This window comes from Passer montanus, unplaced genomic scaffold (assembly GCF_014805655.1).
Source record: "Passer montanus isolate IOZ18808 unplaced genomic scaffold, ASM1480565v1 scaffold24, whole genome shotgun sequence".
Taxonomy (NCBI): Eukaryota; Metazoa; Chordata; class Aves; order Passeriformes; family Passeridae; genus Passer; species Passer montanus.
Window position 1 is genome coordinate 663,542 of NW_024367037.1, and position 12,207 is coordinate 675,748.

The following is a 12,207-nucleotide window of genomic DNA, read 5'->3' on the forward strand; positions in this document are numbered from 1 at the left end:
AAAAAGTATATCCAGAGACCATGCAGTATATTTTCCTATAGAATTTTAATTGAAACTGATTTTATTGCTTTTCTATAGGAAAAAGCTGTTTGGTTGGGTTCATAAATGAAAGGATGGAATGACACTAGTATTTAAAGAATACAGCTAGGGAGTTGGTTTTTTTTTGTATAATTAAGGGCCAAAAAGCAAGTACGACCCCTTGGAATGCATTTTTCTGTCATCATTAAGAACACTGTACTATCCTACCAAAAAAGTTATCCAGAAAAATGATAATGTTTTTGTTACAAATTAAACAAAGAACTCATATATAACATGACAAAATTATGGCTTTATCAAACATTAAAAAAAGGTTCATACTTCATTAAAAAAGAAAGATTGAAAAAAAACTTCTTTCTGATCTAATAAAAAAACTTTAAGGAAATGCCCAGCCTGCATATAATTTCTTATTCAGGTTACAATTTTTAGTATGGTATAACTAATAAAGCCCAAAAGCGCTTCAAAAAAACTGCAGCTTACATAACTTCTCATGTCATTCACATTAGAGTTCTTGTGCCCATTATTTCTTTGCAGAGGTTATTTTCTACAGCACAATCATGCATTCTAATGTTTTATGTATCAGAGAATAATGTGCAAGTCTCTCTGCTTGTTAATGTTATGTACCCATATTTGATGAGATTTAAAAATGTCTAAATTATATTAGCCTACTTCCTGTAAACCTGAAACTCCAAAAACCTCATTTTACATTTCTACTCCAAGAAGTATCTTCTTGCTGAATGCCATGTTAAGAAATTCAGACTGAACTTAATTCAGACTGAATTAGGGGCTGAACTTTAATAGCAATACTGATTGGTTTTGCTTGTTTTAAAAGAGACATATTATTGAGCATAACAGCAGCAAATCTCCAAGACCACAAGGTTTTCCTAATAATGTACTCATACTTGTATGTCAATTAACTTGATCAAGACTTCACACAGTGCAAGGACATCAAAAGCCTTAAAGATTTAAAAGCCTAGGTAAGTTTTCGTTTTTATCTAAGCACAAGGAAATACCACAATACTCCATAAAGAACAAATATAAGTATTGCAGGCTTCTTTGGAAAAAATGTGAAAGCAAATGGAAGTAAGATTGAAAAAAACTGGACACATTTCTTTACAATACAGGAATTTACCAGGGATAGAAGCTTGTACAGATGAGTTTTCTATATACAGCAATTCCACTGGATGCAATCCCAATCATAAGATCTAGATTATGGAGATCCTAAAAAAGAAAAATAATGTAAGAACACAGATGCAGCTTGTGTCATACACATTTATCTATTAATAAATGTATTTTCAAGCTTTCTATACCTAAATTGCTAGGAATAAACTGAGGAATTTAAAACTGAGCAATGAAATCAATGACATTTTTGAGTTTTGATTTTTGCACATCTCTTTCCTTTGAGGGTATCTATTACACATTCAAAATATTATTCATTCATTAAAAGTTGTAATGTTCATCCTAGTAGCCTGGTTGCTCCTTAGATCTGTATCAAGAGTAAATTTGCAAGTCTAGCTTTACTAATTTCAGGAAAGAAGTTCAAATACTTCCCAAGATTAGTCAGGTAAATGTCACAGAATTTTGGGAACTGACAAAAATTACCTGATTACATGCTGTTTTAAAAAAGAGAGGAAATAATTCCTTACTTTTTCCTAAAAGGTCTTATCAAGGAAGACTGCACAAGAGGTGACCACAATTTTCCATATGAGAATATGTTGGAGAAATACATGTGTACATGAATATTTCATACACTAAATGAAATCCATTATTAGCTAAAACAAAAGCTGTGCGTTAGCTTAACATATGCATCTGGGGAAAAAAAACCCCACATAGTTTTACAACCATTTCTAGGTACTGAGGTACTCAAGAGAAAACACATTATTCCATAGAAGAAAACATTTGAGTTAAAAAAAAAACAAACAAACAAAAATGCAGAGAGGAGAATGCTGAATGGTCATTTTGAGCCTAAACTCAGACTGATGTTAAAGAAGTTACAAACCTTGGCTTCCCATTTCTTATGATCAATACACATTAATGTACAATTACACAGATTTCTAAACAGAGCTAAATGCATAAATCAACATGTAAATAGAATCCATTGTTTAAAATATCAGGTTTGACTCAAAAGCAGTTTCAGACTGTTTTTAAAGGACAGCCAATGGTAACAGATTCTCTTAAAGCCTTCAGTAGCACTGTTGCTCCTCTAGATGGTACTCTGGGCTCAACTAATATATGGCTTTCCTCCATGTCCAATCCCAATTTCTTTATACTAGTAAAGTTTGGGAAAATAGAACAAGTAGCATGTGCTCTGGCAATACTGTGGAAAGTCTACAATAAATCCTTTAAAAACAGTTGAATAGAAGTTTGATACAGGCCCATGAATTAGTGAAGTCAAAACTAATTTGCAAAGCATAATACAGGAATCCAAAACTGACATCCCTGTATTTTAATACTTGGGAAGAACACTGACGTATTCAGGCGATTAACTGCCTACAGGTTAGCTGTTTCTGCCATGATATGGCAAACCCAAAGCAGGGTAGAAAATTGTATTATTAGCACTTTGTGCTTACTCCAGGTTCCTGCTTTGAAAAATCAATACTGTGAAGAAAAAACAGCTTTAAAAGTAAAACCTTAAAATCTACATTATTAAGTAGAAATAAAGGATTATCTAAAACACTTGATAGGGATTAATGAGACTAAACTGCTCTATTTTCTCCAGAAGCTTTGTCAGAACAAAGTTGATTCCTAACACTCCTCTGCACCAGCCCAAACCACTAAGCTCCCATGCTATTTGTTATTATGAATTCTCTTGTATTGAGCCTAAGAAACACAAAATCAAGATGCTGGAATAGCATAGAGAGAGTGTCTCTTATATGAAATATGATATTGATGTACAGTTATTTCCCTTTCAAAACATCAAGCTGTTAAATTGCATAACAAAGAAATAACATGCATATTTTTGTTAAAAAACAGGTATCATGAAGAAGATAATAAAATTTGTAAAGATAAATTATTATGCCAGGCATCTACCTAGTTAAGTACAGATTCATATTCGATTTAATTTACAATTACCATTTTGATTTTTGAAGATAGGAAATTTGTTGAATCAATATTATTTCCATATCTTCAACTCTCTGAGTAAAAATCAAGGATAAGCTAACAGCAGATTAATTATTGAGCAGAGGGGATAGTGGTCCAGAGTGAAAAGGAGATTAGAAATTCAAGAAATATCAATATAGTTTTAAGATATTGAATTCACTCTCTCAAGTCTCCTAACACTATCGCATATTTTAATATTTTAGCAGTTCCGATTTTTCATCAGAAAAAAAGCAGAAGTGTTTGCAGATGAAAACTGAGCTCAGATTGAAGTTGCATGTTCACTAAGTTGCTGAAAAAAAGGCTCACACATTAAATATTTAACTTTATATCATAAAAAAAAAAAAGGAAGCTATATATCCATCTGCTCTTCAAGAAACATTATCCAAAAGTATCCCACTCTCAACCACCAGCACAGGAGCACCAGCGTCTTTGGGCCATTAGTACAAAAGCCAGGTGTTACCTGGTTCTCTTGTCATAGACAATCTAAGAGGAACAAGATCATCAGAATCCACAGAGATAAAGCCTTTCACAGGGATGCAGTTTAATTAGCCCCTGCTCAATCTGGTCAAGGCACTGGGATGTGACAAAACTGGAAGGAAGAGGTAAAAGCAGTCCTGAGTGGGGGAGGATATCAGAAGGCACTGTAAAAATCTCTGCCAAAGCAGGGGCAGGACATAGTAGCCTCTGTGAAGCAGCAGTTCAGTGGCCTGCAGCTTAGGAAGGACAATGAAAATTGGAAGAGCTTTCAGAAACGACATCCCACCAATATTATGAGACTGGTCACAGTCTAGTGTGGAAGTCTTAGCACTCAAGTTGGCTTATCAAAATACTAGGCTATAACAGAATTTAAAAGGAAAATATCCAATCAAGTTAAGTGCATATAGTGATCTCAAGTATGACACTAAGAGCTTCTTCAATAAAATAGAAAGGTGAGAGATGACCCAATGGACAGACTATACAAAGTCAGATTTACTAAGATAATTTCCTTTCCTTTCTACTTTTCTCCATTATTAAAAAAAGCTTTTGAGCACTGCATTTCATGAATATGAATGTAATTACAGCGGCTTCATACAGAAGTACTTTAGGAATTTCTAGAAATCCAATGCAACACTCACTTATTTCTGGCAGCATAAAGAAAAACAAGAAGAAAATACGTTGAAGGAAGCAAATGACTCATTTTATTCCTTCCTCATCATTAAATAAATTTATTAATTTTTCATTATAACTCTTAGTGTCAGGATTATTAACAAACCTCACAAAAACGTTAGGAAAACTGGAAGTCATCTTCACCTAGGAAATCAATTATCTGCAGTACACTTCCTTTGGTTTTCACACTACAAGTCTTACACAAAACCAATTTACTATTGCACAGAAGCACAAAAGATTGCTTGCAACCTAGGATGCAAATAAAAGAGTATTTTGGGGATTCACTTCGGATGAATAGTGTAATCAAACCATTAAATTGCAGTAGACATTGAAATAGCAAGACATGTTTCTTATCAACGAATACCTTGTATCTAAAAGAGTTCAAATACATTTTTACTGGTCATTGCTCAAGCTGTTAAATACTTAAATTTAGCCTGGAATCTGGGAATACAGAAATTTAAACAAACAAACAAAAAACAAAAAAACACAAACCACAAAAAAACACAAAAAAACCCCCCAACCGAAACAAAAAAAAAAAAAAACCCAAAACCCTCTATATTCTTAACATTTGAGAAATTAGTGCTAGAAATTCAGAGAAATGAAACTCTTAAAACACCTGCCAACTAATAGCATTAATCAGAGCATTCATTTTCTTTCATGGTAAGACACTCAGAAACCTTTGTAAAATTATTAAGTAAAATATATTGCAGTAATTAAATAGTTTGTCTTAAAAATACTTTGTTACACTTTTGATGAGTTCTAGCTTATTTGGTTGAAATTCTATCACCTATGTCACACATAAGTTATTGAAAAATTACCCAGCTCTACTTAAAAATAACACATGATAAAGTCAGTACTTAAATATTACTCTTTTTTTACTACTATTAATTAATGTTAAAAAAAGCATATAAATTTACTTTCCAAGGGAAAAATTACAATGTAAACATACTCTACCACTGTGCAATTCCACTCCGTAGAATTCAAGTGTTCTTGCTATATTTATATAGCAGGACTCTGCTTCAGATTGCTTGAGGCCACTAGAAGAAGGGAAAAAATAATAAATATGAACCACAGAAAAGTTAAAAAAAATTATATTATATTTATTCCAAATGCATAAAAACATAAGAAAGCCCAAGTCCAGTGTCTGAGAAAAACCCCATATTAGGTAGTGCCACAACTTTTTTACTGGTGATGGCCCTGCCAAAATACTCCCAAAAAATTAAGTTAATTATATGTGATTTTATTACCTTAGCCACTCTGGACTAGCTATTTTTAGAAAAATCTTTGTTATCTGTTATGTTCAAAGGCATGAGGAAACAATTCCCCTATAAAATCTGACTTTTTAATAAGAAGCTGTATCTGTAAATATTGTATATGTCATAGTCTCTCAGAAAGAAGTCATGTAGAAGAAAGATAAGAAGCACAAGTGTACTAATAAAATAAAGGGGGAAGAACAAATTAAAAGTTAAAGTTATGAAACTCACTGAGGAAAAGCCCTCTGAGTTTACCTAAAATCTGTAAGTCCTAAAATATTTTTCTGTCCTGCAGCTAAGACATTAAAATAATAAAAGCATTTGACCTTCTCATCTTCAAGAAAGCTTCTATAAGTACAGGTAAAAACAACACTTTGATAGGTAAGCTTCCAAAACAACATGCATAAAATTACATTAATCAAATGTAATTTAGGTACAACCTGCAAAAAGTTCATGTAACATTGCGTTATCTGAAGAACTCCAGCATCTGTTACTTCCAATTAATATCCCTCTTTTTAAATGCAAAGCCATCAAAATACAATGCCCTCAAACAGCCACTCTAGGAAATATTACATCATGCTGCAGAAAACTGAAAGGTACCTTGAACATGAAAGCCACGGCCAGTGTGGCTTGAGGATGGCATAATATCAGGAAAAAAGAGAGCAACGATGAAGAAAACTGCTGTTTGTCACAATCCCCAACTGGTTTCTCAGATGTACATGTATACTGATTATTGTTACCTTGATTCTGAAAAACTTTATAGACCCTGTATCTTTCACTGTGTCAGAAAATTACAGAAGCAAACCAATGTGAAATGCCCATTTGGTTATATAAAAAGATGCTGAATACGTTTGCAGGAGTACATTACTGTCATTTTAAATAATTTGATCAAGTACTTTGTTCAGAAGGTCTTCTGCACACTAACAAGATATGCCTGCAAATTTTAATTCTCAATTTGCATACTACATCTACATCAGACTAGTCATGCCTTGTGTCTTGAAGGGCCAAGAAGTATCTCAGCACAGACTCAGGGTTTTTACTCATTATTGTTACACCCTCCTACTCAATTAGAGGTGAAACAAAGCCTTCAGGTCCCTAAGCAGATGGCAATTATTCAGTGAGATAAACAGGCAAGAGGAAACTGGTCTTGATGTTCCAATGTTTATAGCTGTTGATACCCAAGGACTAGTAAACCTCATCTGGAATATAAGCATCCTATTTAGTTACAAATGCATCCTTCTCGTCAAACTGATGGCAGGATCTAGCAAGCACTATGACAACCTAAACAATTTGGACGATATCTGCATCCTAAGATCTCAGGCTGCTTATTTCACTAAGCAAAACACAGCAGGAAAACCACGTTAGAACCAACTATATACAGAAAAATCTCCCTATGGATTTAGGGATGAACACAAAAGGAAAATTTCTGAAGCTATACCAGTTCAACATGACAATAGCTGCTTTCTTAACAGCTACATACTGTCCACTGAACAGTGTGACATGAACTTGTTCAGGAAATACTTCCTCAGATTTTGAAAAACAACATAAGACCTAGGTAACAAAAACCTTGCACTGAGTTACAACACGTAACACAACTTCTCAAGCCTGTATTTCAGCAATTCAAGCCTTTTTTTGTTTTCCTTTGTGAAAGTTTCCCAAAGGATGGACTCTAAAGAATGAAAAAATAATAGATGTTTACAGGATTGGCTTTGAAACCCTGTATAATACAAGAATACCAGCTTCAAAGCTACAATTATTTACAGATAACCTACATGGTTTACAGCAATATTTTTTATTCCAGGTTGGCAGAAATCTCATTCCAAAGAAACAATGTTCTCTCAAGGGTTAAAAAAGTAAACTCTTCCTTTCTATCTTTCCTTCCCAGCAGCTCTGAAGAACACCAGAACCATTCTTGTCAAGTATGTTCTTGGCACTGATCTAGTCAAATTCATGTCTGAGACATATGAATGCCAAAGGAGTATACAAGAAATACTGCCAGAATATACAATAATTTGTCTGCTTCTCCCTGCACTCTAAAGTAAGTTGGCCTTAAGAGTTAAGTTTCAAAAGAGGTGTTAAAACAATAAAGAAACGTTTTTTCAAGTCCAATCCACTCATATTTTTATTAATACTTTCAATTACCAACATCTCTGTTAGTTCCAATATGGAAGTTAAACTTCTCAACCATCAAGGCTTCACTCCACCAATGACACTCAATGAAAGCATTGATATCACTGCAAGGACACAGACAAGAAAGCAGTCTTTCCAACAGACCCCACCACACCTCAGTCTGGACCAATGCTAACACCTGATCCTTCCTCTGCAGAACATAACCAGCGTTATATCTCTGGCTACCACAGCACTAAATAGATGAGCTCAACCCAGCCAATCCAAGACTCTTCAGAAACTTCCCTCAGTGGCCTCCAAGGTCACTCCTTCCTAAAGACAAGCAGGTTTGCTCATTCCTGTTTAAAAGTCCCCCTCAAAAACTACTGAGCCTACTGGAAACTGCAAATTAATTTGGAAGGAGTAGAAGCATCAGCTGTTGTGTGCCTGAACACGAACTGTTAGGAAAGCAGCCAACAGAATGTTTTTTCCAGTCCAATCCACTCATATTTTTATTCAGACTTTCAATTACCTTCACTCCACCAATGACATTCAATGAAAGCATTGATATCACTGCAAGGACACAGACAAGAAAGCAGTCTTTCCAACAGACCCCACCACACCTCAGTCTGGACCAATGCTAACACCTGATCCTTCCTCTGCAGAACATAACCAGCGTTATATCTCTGGCTACCACAGCACTAAATAGATGAGCTCAACCCAGCCAATCCAAGACTCTTCAGAAACTTCCCTCAGTGGCCTCCAAGGTCACTCCTTCCTAAAGACAAGCAGGTTTGCTCATTCCTGTTTAAAAGTCCCCCTCAAAAACTACTGAGCCTACTGGAAACTGCAAATTAATTTGGAAGGAGTAGAAGCATCAGCTGTTGTGTGCCTGAACACAAACTGTTAGGAAAGGAACTGTTAGGAAAGCAGCCAACAGAAAGGACAGTTGGACTTAAGACTTCAGTGGTTATGCTCTTTTACTCCATAAATGACAAGGCCTGCTCTGAATGGCTAGGGAGCACACGTGAAGTTCAGAACTACTCACTACACCCACTAGCAGTAAAGAAACCAGAGGGAATAGTAAGAGTATTGAAAGATACTGCTGAGAGACAGTAGGAAGACATGAAAATGGAAATATTTCAGGGTATAAATCAAAGAAACTAAGAGAGCAGGCAATTAGCTCTGCTGCAGTCAAGATACAAATAGAGAAAAAAAAGTCTACAGAGATTTGGATTTCATTTGCTCACAGACAATTTCTTAGATTGGTATATTTGCATTCAGCTTGCAAATATCTGATCAACACTACTAATTCCAAAGCTGCAATCTTACAAGAGACAAATCAGCAGGGTCAGAAAAAATAATTAGCAGTGCACTGACTGGAATAATCTGTTGCAGCTTTTGTATTACACTCAGGAGAGGGGAGTGAAAGCACAAAGTTAATTGAAGTGCTTTATAGTTATGGCATTTCTTGGGAGTTTTTTTCCACATATATAGACAAAAAAAAATCTATAGAATTTGAAAAATGATCAAATGTTCTTCATGCAGCAAATTCCTCAAACATCTAGTATAGTGTTCTAGATTGTTGCCTTGAATGAATTTAAGGCTAACTAATCTCCCAGAGATTATAACCAGAAATTTATTAAAACGTTTCAAAACATTGGCATCATACTCTGAATATAATTAATCTAGCATCTCTATGATAAACCCAAGTATTTCATTTAACAGAATATATATGAAATACAACTGGCTGTTGCAATGAAACTACTAAGAACTTGAGTCTTCCTTTTGACATTTTTTTTTTTAAGCTCAAGAGGTGAGAGAGAACTAAAAGTTCATATTACCTGTGTTGCTCATGTAGCGTTTCTACTTTGGTAAGAAAATCTTTGTTCTGTTCCGGTATAAAGTTGTAATTTGAAAGATATCCTGAACAATGCACTGAAGCATTATAGTCTCCAAGTTGTGCTGTTAAGAAACAAGAAACACATATACAGTTTTCACAGTTAATTGGATTTTTGTTTAGAAGAAATTTCTTCTCATTAAAACCCATACGGGAACACTACGAAATTACCAATTATTTCCCAACAGACAAGAAGTGTCGAACATCGAGAACTGTATGACCTCAGCAAGGTAAGATTTTTTTCAAAATACACTTACCATAACTATCATCTCAGACACTGAATGACTCAGTACCTTATTTAGTTACTTATGTAGCCTCACTTTTGCATCACAACCTGTAACGCACCAGACAGATGTCATGTGCTGTGCTGACACAGACGTGCAGCACTTTAACATCAGAGAACACCAAACTGCTTTGGTAAGAGATGGCAAATGAAATAAATTTGACACATTTACTTGACTAGAACACATTAGAAGTCTTCAACAAGATCTGTCATTTAAAAAGCATCCACTCTTCCCAAATTCAGGTGGAAATCACTCTACCACCAACTATATCCCTGTCCTAGAAATTCAGCTGTGAATTATTTAAGAGAAAATGTGAAATAACTGTTGATTGACACATAACATTACCAAGTGGCTACAAAAAGTAAATAACTATAAGCTGTATTAACCCTCTTTTTCATAAGGAGTATGGAATAGTGATTATAAAGCCTTAAAATTTCCCAGAAGTTATTGGTATGATTTGCAAATTAACACAAAAGAAAGTAACTGATAGGCTGCAAACAATTCAGCATTGAAAGCTCCTCAACTAAATCAAAGTTCAAGAACACACTTTTAGGATATACTATCAATAATATTAACACTTTTTTCCAAAAAATTTTTTTTGAAAGTACGGAAGAGATATTTAAGTGAGTCAAGCTGAGTGGCATGAGGAGAACATGAGAAATAACTTATACCTAGTAATTATGCAGGATCTGTAATGCAGGGGATAACTAATATTTGCCACTTATATGTATATTCAAACTGCATGATTTATATGGTCCAGAAAATGGAACTACAATGATACAATACAATTCTCAGGGAAATGCAGTCAAAAGCTAACATAGTTGGACACCTAATTGTCTGTATCAAAAGAAATATTTAAATAAAAAAGGGAATGAGAAAGAGAAACTGATTTACTTTAAATGCACAAAGTATTGCATGCTTAGTTCTTTCCCTTAAAAGTTAGCCTAAACTTGAAATTAATTAGCAAGTGGCAGGCAAAAGACTACATATTTTCCATGAGAGCCAAAACATGTATTTTAACATTACTGTAAAATTTATCTGAAGAAAAACAAAAAACCAAGAACGAATAAAAACAAAACAAAAAAACACCAAATCAACCAAGGCAGACAATGCAGAAGTATCCTAAGAAACTGAAATGATTTTTAGGAATATCCATATATTGACAAAAGTCCAAGCCTGACAATGCTAAATCTAAGGCAACAACAACAGAAGTGAAAATTTGAAACTTTTAGAAATAAATAGTATGCTAATACCAGTGTAAAATAAAACCCACAATTTCACAATTACAGTAGTTGATTGAGGATCCTTTCCTTTAGCAGTCATTAACACAACCAATCTTTTCTATGAAACAATCTACATCTTTAAGGTTTGCTGCAGCCAGCTTGAATACCAGTCTTGCCAATGGGAAAAGACCAGATTGTCAGGAATAAGATAACACAGTTTTCTATTTCAATTTTCTTTGCAATAGGAAAATATATTTTTACTGTAATTTTATCTTCTCTAAAAGGGACAACTGTTACTCCTCCATACATTATGAGGTAGTCTTCTTTCTAATCTTCTAAATAAGCTACACTGGGTTTTTTCTCTCTTGCTACCTGAGGCCATGCCAACAAGGGGAGCAATTTAGCTTCTCCAACTCCCTAGCCAGCTGTTGCAGTAGAAGAGAAACATCTTGCAAGATTAATGATCTTGTGTAAGATTTAATTATCCGAGTAGGGAAGAAAGTTAGGACATATCAAGACCTCGGCAGGAATAATAACCCATGATGCTTCTATCTCTTTACTGGATTTCTCCAGAAGAGAGAAGAAGGGCAAGAAATATTAAAGACCTACTTCTAATCTGAGTTTCTCCTGACATAGTTTCTGCTCTGATCACGAGTCAGCAGATACTAACTCAATGAAGATAGAGCATAAAAATAATAATATTTTAACCTATCTCCATTCTAGACTATTGTTGCTCCTTAATTTATTATAAATGGTAAACAATACAGAGCACAGTGAGAGAAATTGGAACCAAGGACAAGTCAAAAAACAAACAAACCCCTTATATTTGAATATCAGCATATTATATTTTAGAGTTAGATATCTAATATGAAAATCTTTAAAGGAAGGAATATGATGGACCTTTAATTTAGAAGGTCATATTCAGTAAAAATAGGATGTTTATTTTTGAATTTCTAGTAAAAGCAGAGTTCAATAGCCAAGTAGCCATGCTGACATGCTGAAACAATAGTTATACAAACTTTCAACAAAATAAGGGCTTATAAGTACTTGAAATACAAGTCTTGAAATCATACATGTTTACAGAATATAGGATCTGTCTAAGCCTTATTGAAGCCTAAACAAGCCATAAATTCTTCATACTTTTTTCAAAAGCAATTTGT

At 34.3% G+C, this 12,207-nt stretch overlaps 1 protein-coding gene across 3 annotated transcripts in view; it reads right to left on the reverse strand.

Moving 5' to 3' along the window:
* Window positions 1-12,207, reverse strand: part of PTPN3 (protein tyrosine phosphatase non-receptor type 3) — a 157,224-nt gene that overhangs the window by 55,857 nt on the left and 89,160 nt on the right. For 2 of the 3 annotated variants that reach the window (XM_039711167.1, XM_039711168.1), the window contains exons 8-10: window positions 9,485-9,605; window positions 5,231-5,318; window positions 1,169-1,257 (exon numbers count right to left, since the gene is read on the reverse strand). In XM_039711167.1, the coding sequence (XP_039567101.1) occupies window positions 1,169-1,257; window positions 5,231-5,318; window positions 9,485-9,605 (298 nt within the window). Of the gene's footprint in view, window positions 1-1,168; window positions 1,258-5,230; window positions 5,319-9,484; window positions 9,606-12,207 lie in introns of those variants that run through there. The other variant, XM_039711169.1, reaches the window with a different exon arrangement.